The sequence below is a fragment of the Enoplosus armatus genome, chromosome 11 (genome assembly GCF_043641665.1).
Source record: "Enoplosus armatus isolate fEnoArm2 chromosome 11, fEnoArm2.hap1, whole genome shotgun sequence".
Classification (NCBI taxonomy): Eukaryota; Metazoa; Chordata; class Actinopteri; order Centrarchiformes; family Enoplosidae; genus Enoplosus; species Enoplosus armatus.
The window spans coordinates 21,809,514-21,826,717 of NC_092190.1; the positions used below are offsets into that span (position 1 = coordinate 21,809,514).

Here is a 17,204-nt window from a genome sequence, read left to right on the forward strand (position 1 = left end):
TTTTACCTTTGCTTAACGCTCTCGCGGTGGGAAAGTCCCAGACATCCTGCCACTGTGTTTTCCGTGAAGAGGTTACGTTCGAGCAAAGTAGGAAGACGTGTGAAAGAGTCAGGAGGATAGAAAAGAGGTAGGGTGTCCAGTACGTATGTACGAGGATTTGGGAAAATGGAAATCTTGTCTCAGCTTCCAGGGTGATCTAATCCGCTCCTCTCTGGCTCTTTCCTGTCGACACCCAGGAGTGAAATCTTACTGACGAGATTAAGCATTTTTCACATCCAGTTGTGAGCAAACACTCATAAGGGGCGGGGGTCTGACCATTTGTTTGCAGATGCCAGGTTAAATATGGGCCACATATCAGTCTTATCTCAGAGACAGAGATTTATAGCTGTAGCATGTGCTTGGGATAACTGTCCCAGGAAAGAGTTATTATCAGGAGTTCAGCTTCCTAACATGTAAGGTCATATATGACTGACAGCACATAGAAGAGAGCTTTATCAGGTTTTTAAGATAAATAATTCATAAAAATGTACCAGACGGCCTCGCAGGCCTGACTGAGTGCCGATAGTGATCGCGCTTGACCCTGAGCGGTCACTCCCTTGTTTTTCATCTCAGGCTTGTTAGCAAATTGCTTCCTGCCAAAGCTATGACATTTTTAGTTGAAATGTTTAGAAAAGGAAATGCTTCTGAGATTTTTGGATGTGGAAAGTTTCAGTTTTGTATATATAGACACTGGGAGTATGTTCCTTTAACGTCCCCCCCCCCCCCCCACTAATTTGACCTGTAACGTCCTAAAATTCATCCCTTCCAGTGGAAAGCTTGCACACCTGACTGTGAATACAAGCAGTAGTGGACAGTGGACTACTATATATTATATTATATATTATATATAATAAAGGGAAACAGAACGATCGATCATTTTGTCAGTTTGTGTGTTTTTTGCTTTGTTTTGTTTCTTAACGAAGCTCCTAATAATTCACTTATTCATTACACCATGAAGAACACAGAGCTAAGTTAGTGCACTTTATAGCACAAGTAAACACATCAGCTTCACGTGTCATCAGATATCCAAAGTGGTCAGTTTTTCAGAGTAAATGAAGCTGACTGCAGTAAAACGCCGTAGTGTGTTCTTCTTCAAAGGGAAATTATGAATGAGATGTGTGTTTTTTTGACAAAGAGGATTAAGCTCCAATCTTTAAGCTCTCAAGCTTTATGTTTTTCTATGAATTGATGTCGCTAGGCTTTATGGACAGTGTGCATGTCCTATATTGACAGAATAAATAAACAAATAGCGCATGTAAATAAGATACTGTTACTGGTAGAATTATTGAATAGATTTATGTTGCTACGTAGACATAATAGGTCATTTTTTTCACGTTACAATGTAGACTAATTGATTAAATCTAAATCAAGGACACCTGATGTGTCTACACGATTTTATTTTGTATTGTTTGTGTGCATTTTCATGTCCTGACGGCGGCGCCTGAGAAGCGACTCCACAGAGGAGTCCTGCAGGCAGACACTCCGGTTCAACACTGCAACAAAAGTTTGCAGGTTGTTGTGAACACAGAGGAAAAGAGAAATTCTGCAAAGCTTTGATTGTAAGAATTCAGCATTGCCGTATCTTTTCCGAAACAAACAACACAGAGCTCACTGTGAACAATACGCACTGTGACTACTTTTCTACCTTCTGAGAAATCTTCTGTGCATTCATTGTGGAAATCGTCGTTTTTCTTGTGCGCTACAAACAAAAGTTCATTCAACCACCATTTTCCGAGGTGGAGGCAGAAATCTCAAAGACAAATATCTCAAGGCCCGATCTACCGGCAGTTTGTGTGAGAAAGGTGGCATGGCTTGGGCTTATCATTTCGGACATTTTGTTTGAGTCCTTTCCACGAGAGGCCTGTCCTGCACGGCTGGCCAAAGCCCCCACCTCATACTTAGCGTGGCCTGTCTGCCCTGCACCTCTGGCATTTCCTGTGAGTAAAAGAAGGATTGGGTGAAGCTGGCAAGTAGCACCCATTTCAGTAATGGATACCAGATGAAGGGTGTGTATATCCATAGGTGTGCATAGGAACTGTATATGCGCCAATCCTCCTGTAAACCCCTCGTGGCAGTTGTACCTTTACTCACACAAAAACACACAACCTTCCCTCCCCAACAAGCCTGCAGGAGCTTCAGCTTCATCTGTTTTCCCTCCCATTTTTATCTACGTGCTCTTTGCCTTTCCAAAACAAGATGAATCAAACGACGGCTCCATCCAGAGGTCTTTTATTTTTAGACGCGGGGCGATCTGCAAGACGCAAGAGTTTATCCAAGATAAACACATTCTGGTACAAAGAGCACTTGTTTAGACATTCTTCAGATTTTTTTGCAGAACATAAACTCCACTAACTCCACCTACCCCAACATCTGCATGTACATACACTCACACACACATACACTGTACAGAAGAGTAGCTGACTCCGCCTAAAACACGATATTTCCTCCCGATAAGCTCACATGGATTTTGAAGGGCACATTAAGATTGTGTCGGAGCCTTTCTCGTGTTCTTTTTCCACGTGGAAAGAAACAAACACCTGCTGCATAAAACCGTAAGAAAATCTGCAAACTTTTAAAACATGACTTTGTTTTCCTTCTCGTGTCTTTGGGTGTGGGTGTTTTTTTTTTGTTTTTTTTAAACAAAATAGTTTAACTCTTACCTTGACTTCACATTTCTTGTGGCAAGCTATTCGGCACACTAGAGAAAACAGAAAAAGAGAAAATGATATTAACTTCACAGTTCATAAAAGTCTCCCAAACATTGCGGAGAAACCCAAACACTGCGGTCCAGTATGAATCATGACATTGAGTGGTTGTCAAGGAGGTATGAAAAAGCAAGAGGTTCATTCAAATTCCCCAGAGTGTTTGCTCTGTGGTCAAAGTCAAATATCATCTGCTGTTAGCAGGTTAATGCTGCCCAATGTTAGCTTTGTGCTGTTTGGACACTGGCTCCCTGTCAACTTCTTCATTCATTATCCTGAAAGACTCAGATATACTTTTAAAAACTCTGACATATAACAGAAAAATCAATGATGACATTGAAAGTGCTCTGATGAATGACAAGCTTCAACATATTTTATTCACCGCACCAGAGCGGAGCTTCACAGACAGCTGCACAGATGGTCCCGAGAGATTCTTATCAAGACAACACAGACAAAACTCAACTGCACATAATAAAGAAACCATTACGTCCCTTTTCAGTTGTAGCACAGAAAATCGTTTTCCAGACTAAACAACTTTCAATCCAGTGAATAACTCCAGGTATGTCATCTTTCTCCCTTGCATACATACATGTTCCACCACATGTGGATCATCTTAGCGTGCCAACATTTGCTCAATAGCACTAAACTACGCTCCACTATGTTCCCCAGCTAGTTTGGAGCTGGGTTTATCTGAACTTTTCTGCTCAAAACAGCCGCTTGCTTCGGTTGGAAGCGAAACCGATGAGAGAGATAACAGTGAACCAAAACAGTTAAGTGGTGTAGCTGAAAGACACTATAACGCTCTGTGGAACCGAGGGGAACCGAGGGGAACCGCAGAGGCAGCTGATAATTGTCCGTGGGTTCGTCACTACGACTGACCCCTACAAGTAGTAATGTGATCCATTATTTACATCAGAATAATCGTGGCCATGTTATGTGGGAGTCAGTCAGAGTCAGAGTTGAAAGGAATTCATAAAAATCTACCACGTAATCACTAAAGATTAAAGACATTGTTCCACTATTGAATTTTAACTTTTTTTTTGCAGCTTCCCTTCCACCCCCCGAGCCCTCTCTCTGGTCTCCCACTGGGTCTACAAATAAGGGTCAATAGGGGAGAGCACCTGGACCAGTGGCTCATAAATTGTCAGATCCCCTCGAAGGACAGACAGTGAAAACACAGCTCGGTGTGCCGAGGCGTAAGCTTTCCAAATAAAGAAGACTGTATGCTTTTACTGGAACGCGCTACACCTTATGTAATGAGTTATTCTTCCTGTCTCCAGCCACATTTTTCAAAGCAAGTGTAATATCCATTGTGATCTTAAGTCACTAATATGAACTTGGGCCAGTCCTCACACTGTGTGAAAGTGGAGATCATGTCTTCATACTGCGTTACGTTGTCAGTTGTACGTTTTCTGAACACTACACAGTGTGCTTCTTAAACACTTATAGACTGAGACCAGTCTTTGACTTGGTTTGTGTTTGTTCTTCACTTCAGTAATGTAGTATTGCTAACTTATCTTTTTAATAAACGTCTTTCCAACTTTGTAGCTTCTTAGAAACCTTAGATAGCCTTTAGGCTGGTTCGGGGTCAGAGGTTAAGTGTTCAGAGCAGCTCGGGGTCAACTAACAGCTACCAGGCCTTCAATCTTATCCAGACCAGCAGAAAATGTATTTTTCTTTTCTTCTTTACACATTCATTCATTCACTTTGAGGAGACTTGTATTTAACTCCGCAGCCATGTTTTACTTGACTGACATGTCCCGAGTAAAACACCTCATTGCTTGAAACATTTGAATTAACTTCTATTTCAACGAAGTGTCTACACACTGAAACGAGGAAAAGTGAGAAGCTTCCTTTTTTCGAGCCAAATGTGTAATTACATCATGGTGCAGTTAGTTTCTATTTAAGCACACGCAGGACTATATTTGCACTTGGGGGGTAACATTTTAAAGTCAGTTTGACTTCTTAATTAAAGGCCTTCAAATGTGGGTGGCACCATGAAATCCTACCGGGATACACATTTCCAAACTTCCAAAAGTACGCTACTTGAGTTCCCAGGGTCAAACCGAATGGAGTTCTTCTGTACAGCATGACCCACATACCGAGTCCAGACTGTGAAAAAAATAATAACACATTACATTATGCTCAGTCTGGAACAACATACTGTGAATGAGCTTCGTATTTCACATTTCTGATTATTCACCAAAGCATTTTCTCAACCCACAGACAAGCGTATAACCTTTAAATTATAGCTGCAACTATTATTTTCCATATTTTATCCATCATTTTTTATGGATTAATCATTTATTCTATAAAATGTCACAAAATTAAAGAATGTCCATCACCATTTCCAACACTTCAAATTGGGTTTTGGACTTACAATGATACATAACTGAGAAACCAGCAAAATCTTAAATTAAAGTAACTGGTAATATTTGGCTTTTCTGCTGGATAAATACTCAAAATTGTCAGTAGACTGATGGTTTTGGCACTACTTTAATCTTTTTAGAAAACTGTATTTGACCTGCATGTGCAGGAGTGTTGTCCACCACATTTATGATTGTCTTCGTACAGTCAAGACACGGGAGTGAAAGTACAGTGAGGCCTGCTCAAAGTGTTTTTGACATACTATAGATGTGACATAAGCCAGAATGCTCTCATAGATGCGACATTCAAATGCAGCCGGCTGTTTGCTTGATGAGCACAAAAGCCACGTGCGTGTCCATCAGGATGATGTCCAGTGCTGTTCCCAGAACGTGAGTCCCCAGTAAACAACACTCCTGGGCCACATGGGAAGAAGGAGGACTTCCATATTGGGTGTGAAAGCGCTGAGCCCAGAGAACTCGGGTTAGGCTTTACCTTGTTAGGAAGTTGGAGCTTTGGAGAATAAACAGAGCAGAAATGTTCCTGGTGGAGGGAAGGAAGAAAAAAAAGAGACAGAGAGACAGTAGACAGAGAAGGTGACGCCAGAAAGAGAAGATTGTGGAGAAAAGACTCATATGGAAAGGATGAATAATAGAGTGAAAGTGAACCAACTGCTCACGTCAATCATGAAGCTAATGAGAGGGCAGCAGGACTGGGAGTTGGTCAAAATGAGGAGACGATGAGGAGATGATGAGAACAGTCATCGCTATCTGACTCTGGGTCTGTGGTATGCTATGCAACATCGGAGGGGGATGATAGAGGTGGGGGTGTGTGACTGAGGCTGGATGATTTCCTTCCCCTGGTTCCTTGGAATGAGAGTATACTCCCACAGGGCTGGGCTGGACCTCCTTACAACACTGAACACAATGAGAGGGCAGGGCTGGAGAAGCCCCCCCCCCCCCCCCCCCCCCCCTGCACAATCACAAACATGTGAGCACCAACACGTGTGCACGCAGTGGACTAACATACACAGTTCGTCACTCCTGTGTACAGACACATACGAACTCTTTTTTTTTCTCCTAATGTGTGATGAAGTGGGAATGCTCCAGATGGCGCTCATGAAGACGTGAAACAACTACCAACAAAGGCCAAAACCAATGTGTGTTTCCATGTAGATGTCATGGCTTCCTGAAAAATCTGAAGGTTTTTAAGTTGGTATTCTTCATTTTCATTCATTCATTTATTTACAGGCTTGCGGCATTGTCTCGATATGTCTCGCTATGCATGCCACATATTGCTATTTTCAGGGTAAACTGGGCGTCTCATAAATCATTTTACATGTCAGTGGTACTTTACATGTTCCTGGAGTTTTTATTAAAAAAATTATGAAGAAAGTATTTGAATTTTTGGGCTTTATGTCCTCAGATTTTCAGATTACACGACATAACTGTATGTGGGTGAATAGAGGAGAGCGTCTGTGTTTCAGGGATATATGAGCCATGTTGATGGGACAGTCTGAGCCTTGATACTCTAAATGGAAATCTGAGATGTGACTGTCAAAAAGTGGAGAGAGTTAGTTCTATGTGCTCAGATTTAACTTAACTTATAACTCGGAAAGTCAGGGGTGCGAGCTTTGATGCAAATCAATACAATTCAATTCTGGCTGGGATGTTGACACTACAGACTAACAGCAGATGGATATCTTGTGGGTTAAAGCTACAGACCACACCAGGTTTCAGGTCACGTAATATATCCTCTGAAACAGGCGGCCGTATTAGAGCTGTTCCATAAAACTGGCTGTGAACAGCTGATGACCTTACATGACTTACATGTACACTCTCTCTCTTAACACGCTGTCGTGTCTTTCTGTGCAGTTTCTGTGTAGAATGAATGCGAGTAATTATTATTGACAATCACTATCCATCATTTGACTAATACAGGGTGTCATCAGCCCACACATTTTCCCCAGATAAAGTCCCTGCCAGCGTTGGGTTTCTGTGGGTAAAGCCCCACCTTCATCCAGCTGCTGAGGCTTTCCTGACGCGGGAGATTCCCGAAAACATTTCAGGACAGCAGAATAAATCCTGAGCGAGAGTTCCCATGGAATCAGTGCTCTGTGTCATTTGTTTGCTTCGACCTGACAAAACACAACTTCTGCATGTTTACTTTGCTGTCTGTTTTTTGGGCCTGTGAGTGCTAGTCTGGCTTTGTTTGGTTGACACAGCTGTTTCCCTTGATTCAAGCTGCAGCTACACGCAGCGAAATTAACATGTAAATATAGCAAGGAGCCCAACAGTGGATCACACAATGTGCACAAGTTCCGGTTTGAGGTTTGTGCTGAACATTTTGGAAACAGCAGCAGATGTAGTCTGCAGATGGGTTAAAGGAACAAAGGACTCTGCTGCCTCCTGGTGGCTGTAACAGAAACAACAGGTGGGAGACGCGCTAGAGTAGCACGTTTTGATGAGCTGCAGCTTGAAATATAAGATACAGTTCTGTGCATCTTTTTTTCCCTAAACATTATATGTCTCTTTTCTTTTCATCAATTCAGTATTCGTACTGATCTGTATGTCATTACAAAAGAGGTCTGACCGAATCAACTGCAGTGCTTACTTGTTATTTATTCATATACTGATAATTGCCTCGTCTCATATGACAGACACAAGAATTGGCTTTGATCAAAACAATCTCATGGCAAGAGCTATTTAGCTGCTCTTCAGGAGCCTTCAGTCATGTCACATGATCCCCATCAGCAGACGGAGTTTATCCAGTTGTCATGGAGTTGTAGATGTTTGAATATGATTGTATTGTTCGATTAATAACAGTACATGTTCCAATCTTCATCTACAGCTGCTAAATAGACCTTCCTAAGTGCTTTTTCCAGGGTCAAGAGTAAACTTTGAACCTTAAGAAATATTTATTTAAAAACTACATGTGATGTTTCACAATGTGTTTGGCACATGTAGTTATATCAACCAATAAATAAATACAAACCAATACGAACAAATAAAAACACAGCTGTAAGATTTGCCAAGAAGGAACAATAGATTCAATTAAATTCAATGGCCCCTTACATTAAGAGGTTTAACTACAGCTCAGTTGCAATGTTTCATTTCGTCCAACAGGTGGCGCCCCAACTGCATTAACTGCTCTGGAGCTGCCAACGTGGGGACTTTGATGAAACTTACTGCAAGTTTCACACATAAATCACATTTCATTTGAAAGGATAACGAGCAGTTTTGCGAGAGCACGTGTGGCACAGGTGTGTGCACGTACAGGTTAGCAGACGGTGAAACGGACGTGCAGGCAGATGAGAGAAGGAAGAAGGAGCTGAACTCCAGATCATCTCCAAATCTGCACAAATATCTTCCAGTCCCTCTGACAGAGCGTGCTGAGCCTCGGTCCCCTGGCAGGGCTCATGGAAAGTCATTGTCTGGTCAGTTTAGTAGATTAGGATAATGATATTAGACTGGGAGACAGTCACCATCCATCATCCACAGAAAGCCAATGGTCATCTTCGTCCATCTGCTCCACCTATTAGACTAATGACTTCTGCCAAAGCAGGGAATGGCACCAGGGACGACAAAACAGTCATAGTGATTAACGTAATTGCTATGAGTCTATGTGCTGTGTGTGTGTGTGTGTGTGTGTGTGTGTGTGTGTGTGTGTGTGTGTGATATGAACTTGGCTGGTGACTACACAGACTGATGCAAGTGTTACCTGCTGCCTGACAAGCAGTCAAACAATTTTTATACACTGTAGTAACACAATGTTTTCACAACTTCAGAATGTCTCCGCAGCATCGCCGCATGCAGCCAGTCCTGCATGTGTGCATGTGTTTTCACCCTCGTTGGGATTTGCTGCATACCAGCTGTATGAGCTCAGCAGTCAAGAGCAGAGCTATGATAACCTTCGCTCTCCCTCACTCACACACACTCACACACACACCTGCTATTGTGGTGTGTCTTTGAAGTTCTGTGTTTACAGTGGACGTCGAGGGGACGGCGGTGTGGTCGCCGGCAGAACCAGGACAAAACCAGTCGCCCCAGAGCACAAGAGCTACACCCTTCGCAGAAAAGCAGTTCTAAACGCTCTGTGTGGATTTGTTTGAAGGTGGTTTGAATTTTATGGCTTTGTATGAACCCTTTACAAAAGCTGAATGCTGCAGCTGTGAGAAGAAGAAGAAAATGTATTCAAATGTCTGTGATTTCCTTCAGTTTGGGGGACAGACTCAAATCAAAAGAATAAGGTGTCCTCATGAACTATATCAAGTACTAAATCATCATCCATGACCATATTCTCAGTTGTACTTTACCTTTTAAGGGCACAACAGCGCTCCGTGGACCTGCCCCTGCACACAAACCACCCATTTCACCTGAACTGCACTACAGTGAATGAATATAAAAGCCAGTTCCTGCCCTCAGGGCCAGTTCTCCAAAAATACCCTACCGCAGAGGGCCTTTTTGTTTTTTTTTACTGGAAAACTGCTGCCCTGACCTGCGTCAACATGCTATTGTCAAAGCAACTAACACCTTGTATCCTGGCAACCGCTGGAGAGAGAGAGGAAGTCCAAGTGCTCGTGTCATTACGAGACCATGTGACTGGAGAATGTTAGTAAACAAGAGCAGCGGGGGTGAGGCACAGTTCGACGGAGGGATCCTGTATGGAATGATTGATGCATCCGTCTCTATTTTAATGTGTTTGGAAGTAAAAACCTAATTTTCCGAGCTGCTGCAGCAGTCAGATGCCTAAACTAATATCTTGCAAGAATAGAGTTAGTTTCAATGTGTAAAATGGGTGGAGTACCCCTTTAAGTATTTCAGCACTAAAATACTGAAGTACCCAAATACTCAAGTACTGCACTCAACTACAGTGTTACTGCTTTCCACCTAAGACAGGGAGACAGACGAAGCAAGAGAAAACCTGGCTGGTTGACGGCTGCTGAAGCCTAACTGTCCTCATGAATCTACCTCAACCACACACACACACACACAACCACACACACACACACACGTCATTTCCAAGCCCAGATATGACTAGACGAGTGAGAATCAAACTGAAGTAAATTAAATCAGAGTAGACTTAAATCCGCCTCGTCATGATGGTTTATTTCCCGTATGAATCAGCTCTGACAGATGATGGTCCCAGGTGCTCTCTTTGTGTCATTTCATGAGAACATTTAGGTGACCGTCTGCACAGTCAACTGAACGTTATTTATCCAGAACAGAGTGATGGCAACAGCCCATGCAATTCGTGGAAACGTTACCAAAACATAAAAAACAATTTCTAACAAATCCTTTTTTGGGGGAAGAAATGGTAACGTGAGTCAATCGCTCATTATTTTAATAACGCAGTGATTGTTTTCTTTGAAATGTTCGTGTTCAGTAAGATTTATTTTCCATGAATTTAACAGATTGCTTTCATTAAGTTTGCGCGCGTGAATACTGCTTGCAACACAGTCTGGTTAATCAGTGAAAAGAGGCGGAAGGACAGGTACTCTGCTTCGAATGATGTTTCTGCAAAACACCGTCTGTAGCACGCTGAGCATGTGGAACGAAGACGCAGACGTCAAGAGTTAATGACATGCACATCCCCACAGATTGAACCATACTTTACAGTATCACAAGTGTGTTCAGTCATTTTATTGACAGCTTTTATCAAACTGACCTAGCATGAGCACGGGCCTGCACACAGTACAGCACAAGAACAAAATGTCACTCTGTCAAACCGCCCTTCGTTTCCGGAGAGATACCAATGTGCAGAGAATGCTTTTGCAAGGTGAGCCCTTCAAACATCTACCCGGTGTGCCAAACCAAACATCCAGCCATTTCCGCATGGTTTCATTTGACGTTATCTGTCTGAAAACAGACATTTCCACTACAGCATGATGTGGTGAGCAGACCGGGGGGGGGGGGGGGGGGCATATACTCTCCACGTTTGTTTTAACCCACTTGGAACACCTGATGGGAAAAGTTTACTGCATGGAGACTGTTCTGAAAACGGTGACCACATCTAAGTCTATTATTGAATCTCAGTTACTTTCCTGCAATTGTTTGTTGTTTCACATTTTACACTTCAATCTCACCAAACTGCCACCTGCATAGACGAAAGAAGAACAATAGAAGCATGAAATACTGCTTGATACCCTATTGAAGTTATTTTAGCGTAAAAAACAACAGAAGGTATTTGCTCCGGAACCAGCCACAACATGTTATCAGTATCATAGACACTCTTAAATGTACATGTTCCCATCTCTGTTCTATTAAAGATGATTGCATCAATCAAACCACTCCTCAATACCAGTCAGCAGTAAACACCATGAAGGAAATTGAGAAGCTGTTAACCCTTACCCTCCTCTGACACTTGACTGACTAAACCCCGACACAAAGACGACCTCAGGTAACCTCAGATGACCCCCTCATTTAGACCACTGATGGAAGTTGAAACAGATATTGGCTTCATTGTCCCGGCAGGTTAGAGCAGTTATTGCAGGTCCTCTCAGTGGGCCTTAGCTCTAGGTTGGGGAAATTTAAGTAGTCAAACAACCGAGTTTAGATTCTGCTGAATGCAAATTACGTTGTTTGTTTTGAATTTAAGCAATGATCCATAACAGATTACATTTTGAAAGCCAACCCAAGCCCAACAAGAGTGAACGTTCCCAGTGACGGGAGTTGGGACCTTATATGAACATCGGGCCCTGAAAATAGTCCCTAGACAAAATAGGAAGGATGTGATAAGATCTTACATGTGTTACAGCCTCCCTACGGTCAGATTTTACTGACCAGCTCACAGTGGCAACACAAGAATCCCACTGTTCAATAAAGAGTGAAACAAAAAAGTGGATTTTTGCATTGAAGCATCCGACAGTCATAATTTTGTGAGGTTACGTTGCCTTTTTCATCACCGTGCCAAGAAGAACTGTGAAGAAACCACAGAATCCTGCACACTGTCGGTCTCCTGTACTTACTCACAGCATTCAAAGGTTAATAACAGTCCAAAGTGATCAGCTGTGTGCAGGATTATTTGGTTTCTTCACAGTCAGAACTTTGTGATCCTGTCACTAAAAGCCTCCGCTGACACTCACAGTAATGAAATTCCTTTAGGCTGACCAGCTGTGACCAACCACACCACTAAGTGGCAGGGAGCCTCGGGGACATATCGCCGTCTTTACATAAACAACAGATTCACAGGCTCTGACCTAAAAGAATAACAACACCAGGCTGTAAGGCAGTGTTTTGCTTCCCTCTCTGGTTGAAGGTTTCAAACCTGTTGCACCTGTAACCACGCCCAACAGTGATGTCACTGCGTACTGCAGTACACCTGTACATCATTGCATCAAGGTGAGATCTAGCTGCTGCAGTGCGTCGGAGCTTCAGGGCAGTGACTGACCTCGGCAGATGAGTCCGTCCTGGATGATGGTCTGTTTGCAGACGCTGCAGTGCTTGGCCTTCTTGAAAGTCTTCACCCGGAACGTATGGGAATGAAGAGCCTCCAACTCCTCCGGCTGCAACAACAGACAAAAGAGGTGGAAGGTCAGCGCTAAAATGTTGTGACCTGATAGACTTCAATGTTTTGTTGTTGTTTTTTGGGGGGGGGGTGTTATTTTAAAGTGCACCTGACTACACACATACATTACATCCATCCATGCTCACATTCATCTCAGAGGTGACCCCTTGTCCACCCAGAAAATAAGGCTGTAGGGGCTTAGGTGAACCCCCCCCCCCCCCCCCCCCCCCCCTCAACTTTTGTCCGGTCCTCTCTCCTTTCCCTCCTTGCAGGTGTGTTACGCAACTCTTTGGAGGGACTATCTGCCAGTGCTCCCCACCCCAGTTAAACATCCCTCTGTGTCTGTCTGTGTTTCCTCTTCTGTAAACCATCGTACACCACCCTCACCCCCTCACCCCCCCCACCCCAGTCCTTTTCCTGTCTGCTTTGTAAACTTGGCATTCAGCAATGCTGAAGGGCAAACAGAAAAGTCAAGCTTTGGAAGTCTGACTGTTTCCTGCGGTGTCGTTACGAGAAACCTGCATCGTGTTTCCATTTGTCCCCTAATGACCGACCTTATAGGGAAATGTGACATCATCTGGTGTATTTGCTCAGCTGGTCCCACTTTTTACTTTGAGGTTCGGCCCTATGGGAAAAGTGGTCCAACTAATCCCCCTGTAAGCAAGACAACCTTACCAAATGTTTATATCATAGTTATTATGTTGTAAAAGCACTTAGCCACAACAGTTTTATATTTCATCAGATCCAGTGGAACTTAATGTAACCGGCAATTAACCAATTAACAGAGAGTGTTGGTGAGACAAAGACTATAAAAGACATTTTCCTGGCCATCTGAGAATATTTGCCTTTAGTTTGAATGTGACAGTTCGAGAATATACAGTACAATCAATACACAATAAAACACCAGAGGACCAAGAACCTAAATGCACCTAAATTCCCTTAATGTTCATACGTTCTATACAAGGATTAAAGAGAAAAAGTGCATGTAAGGCAGGAAGTGCCAGTTCAGCATGGCGTCCAGCCACGAGGCTTCTATTAAATGTGTGTGCATGCTGGACAGGGCTAAAAGTGGCCATGTGGTTGGCATATTGGGGGACTTCTCACAGGAATTTTCATATGTGGAGACCATAGAGTCTCAAAGCATGGCAAGAAAAATAAAACAGCCCCCTTTCTGAAAGAATCCCCAGACTACCGACCACAGTAACCTTATAACCACTAATGACCCCTTCTTTTTCTTCTCATCAATCCGAAAAGGCAACGTGTTGGAAAAGCGGCTTAGGGTGTGCAATAACAGCACAGACCTAACACTTGAATGATAAACCAGACTGAGTGACTGTCCTCTCTCCTGTTATTAGCAGAAGGAAAGGAAAGTCCCTTGTTTGTTTCTCATGATGTCTTATTTCCAGGCAGTGCAGGATCCAGTTCATACATAGCCTTCATACTGACACCTCCACATGGATCGAAACGTGGAAGAAGCAGTCTGATTAAACATCTATATTTATATTCTACATGTCATTATACTGTAAATCTATAACAATAAAGCTTACTGATCTTGGGGAATACTGCTCAGTCTGTGAAAACAGCTGCGTAATGTCTTTATACATTATCGATCTAAAAAGAAAGACACTATAGCGCTGAGAAGTGTCGGATTGAGCATTTTTAGAGCTGAGCTTGATCCATATTAGCAACTACGGCCATGTTCAGACAGACATTAGCACTGCGTGAAAAAGTGGGGTTGCCAACGCACGGGGGCTCCAGCAACACAGTTTTTTGAAAATAGACCAGCTAGAAGAAAAGTGTGACCTGGAACAAAGAATAAAAAACATATCCTTGGGTCAGAGTTAAAGATTAAAGGAAATAGACCAGGCCAACTGTAATGGACCTCCGACACAATGAGGTTGTACTTAAACACAGCAGTGCCTTGAGCGACATGCTAACGTGCTCACAATTACAACCTTTGCATGCTGATGTTTAGCAGGTGTAATGTTAGTAACCCTCTTAGTTTAGCATGTTTGCATGCTAACATTTGCTAGTTAGCACGGCAAAGTGTAGCTGAGGCTGATGGGAATGCCATTTGTTTTGCAGGTGTTAGGTCACAAACCAATTAAAATGTTGACCCAATTGTATTGTAGTTAAGATAAACCTTTCTAAAATCTCAGGAAAGCATTGAGATTCTGCAACAGGATGACAGACGGCATGGTGGTGCAGTGGTTAGCACTGTCACCCGGGAGGTAGAGCAGGGTAAAGCAGGTTGGGGGTGGGGGATGGAGACCAGCACCTTGCATGGCAGCTCGGTCGCCATCGGAGTGTGAATGTGTGAGTGAATGGGTGAATGAGACTTAGCTGTAAAGCGCTTTGGGAACCGTGAACGTTGAAAAGCGCCATATAGGTGAGATCATTTACCATTCATCATTTACTGATATCACCTCTGGTGTTTATCGAGCTCTGTGTGACAGTTCAGTGTTTGTACTTCAGAGCCACATGGCGACAGCAGGACAGCCGACCCTTCATTTCATCTCCCGGCTACGCCTTACCACTACATAACATGATTAGCTTAATCTAGTTAGGCTGAAATAATGACCATGCCTGTGCAGGACGCGCCATGTTGGCAAGGGGGCTTTTTCTGGGGAGGGCTGGAGGTCTTTGCCTGGCATCCATGCATGGTGTTATCCAAGGCGCCGCCATGCCAAGGCTCCGGCTGGCACCTGCTGGGTTGGGAATCTTGATATGGATTTCAGGGGATTGGGAAAAGGGAACGGGCGATAAGTGGGTTTAATGGCACTCTGAGTGTGTGTAGTAATTGTTGATGAGTGTGTGTGTGTGTGTGTGTGTCAGTCTGTATTTCTGTGTTTTAAGGGGAGGCTTCAAATAGTTCTCTATTCTGTCAAAATGACACCAGGCTCTTGTGTTTTGACCACAAAAAACAATCCTGTGGTTTCACTTCCAGACCGTTTTAGGAATCAACTGTCAACATGAAAGGAGTCAATACTACTGTCAGCAGAATGACTATGACCCAGGGCGTTAGAGGAACACCCTGTTTAATCGCTTTTGTTAAAGTGTCTACTCTCTAACCACGTCATCCAAAACAGTCCTTAAGTCCACAGGAATGGAAGTTTGGATGAAATTACCACATAGATATTTGGGAGAGGACCTGTGCTTCGCCGTGCCTTAATTAAACAATTTTGTTTAATGTTCATTTTGTAAATCGATGTAGTAGTTTTAATGTGGTGTGGTAGAATAAATGTAAAATATGATAAATAATATAATATATAATGAAAGGATTTCATAATATACTTCACATCCCATTTGTGTAATATATTATAGAAATGAATGTAGACACTACTGCATACACACGTCTCTGTACATGTGTATTTGGTCTAAACCCATTTTCCAGATTCCAAATCAAATTACTTCTGCAACGTGGGGTGTAACAATTTAATCAGCCAGTGTTGCCATAGCAATAAGCTAATGTTTTTCCACTGTAGATGCATTTTAGCCTCTCCCCTTACTTCCATGTCCCAAGCAACGTAATCCTGAAAAATGTTCCTGAGGTTTAAAAAGAGTGAAACTTCTGATTCTAAATAAATGAGCTTAAACACCAAAAATGCAGCATCGCATTCAACCTTGCGCAGAAACAGGGACGTTTTTAATGTATTTTTTTATAACTCATGTTGGTCTTATGTTAGAACAAGTCACTTTCCTGTAAAAGTCACACCAGCAATCCTACCTAACCTGGTCACTTTTCAAAACCACTTCTGCACAGCAGGTCTGAACTGATTCAGATTCATTAAGTGATTAAAATTAAGGCTGCAGCAGCACAGCGTTTACTACACACACACACACACACACACACACACAGAGTTTAAATGTACGTTAAGTTCTGAGTGGAATGAATTAATCACTAATTATCATCTCTCATGCACAAAGAAATTGATGTCAGTTTAATATTTCACAGGATATGCAAAGATTTGTTTTTTATTATATCTTTTTGTGAGGAGAGCCTGTGAGAGAACTGACAACACCCCGCACTCCCCTACAACCACAGCAGTAATCCATCCCTCCCTTCCTATATTTTCATGGATGCATGCACGGATGACAGTATAAATATCCAGCAAAATTAATTATTTAAACAGCATGTGAGAAAATAGCAATTAAGGAAGTCCCGACATGTTATCGTTCCGTGCATGTGCAGCACAACTCTCCATCTAGCAAATGATAATAAAGGTCCTTTGGGCTCACAATAGTCCCTCTAGCACACCAGGGGCCATGTATTGCCTGAGCATTGTGGCTCTTTCCATAACGGTTCGGTCATGTCTAAATAAAGCTGTAGGGAACGTATAACGCACACCTATCACTTTAACAGATAGATGAAGGCAGTAATGTTCTTCCAGGTCTGTAAAGACCTTAAAACCTGCCTTACACACACACACACACACACACACACACACACACACACCTATACACTTCTGTGTTAAACAGGCAGAATGTCTCAATCTAGGAGTCTATTCAGCGGCCTCTTTGACCACTCTTGAGCCTTCTCACACTCTCACAGCCTCTCCCCATTCACACACCCGGGCTTATCCAGTAGGTCGG

The 17,204-nt window shown here is 42.8% G+C and overlaps 1 protein-coding gene across 1 annotated transcript in view; it reads right to left on the reverse strand.

Moving 5' to 3' along the window:
- The window catches only part of tns1b (tensin 1b), a 150,175-nt gene that overhangs the window by 92,823 nt on the left and 40,148 nt on the right, over positions 1–17,204 (reverse strand). The window contains exons 2-3 of the mRNA XM_070914050.1: positions 12,495–12,609; positions 2,700–2,737 (exon numbers count right to left, since the gene is read on the reverse strand). Of these exons, the coding sequence (XP_070770151.1) occupies positions 2,700–2,737; positions 12,495–12,609 (153 nt within the window). The remainder of the gene's footprint in view (positions 1–2,699; positions 2,738–12,494; positions 12,610–17,204) is intronic.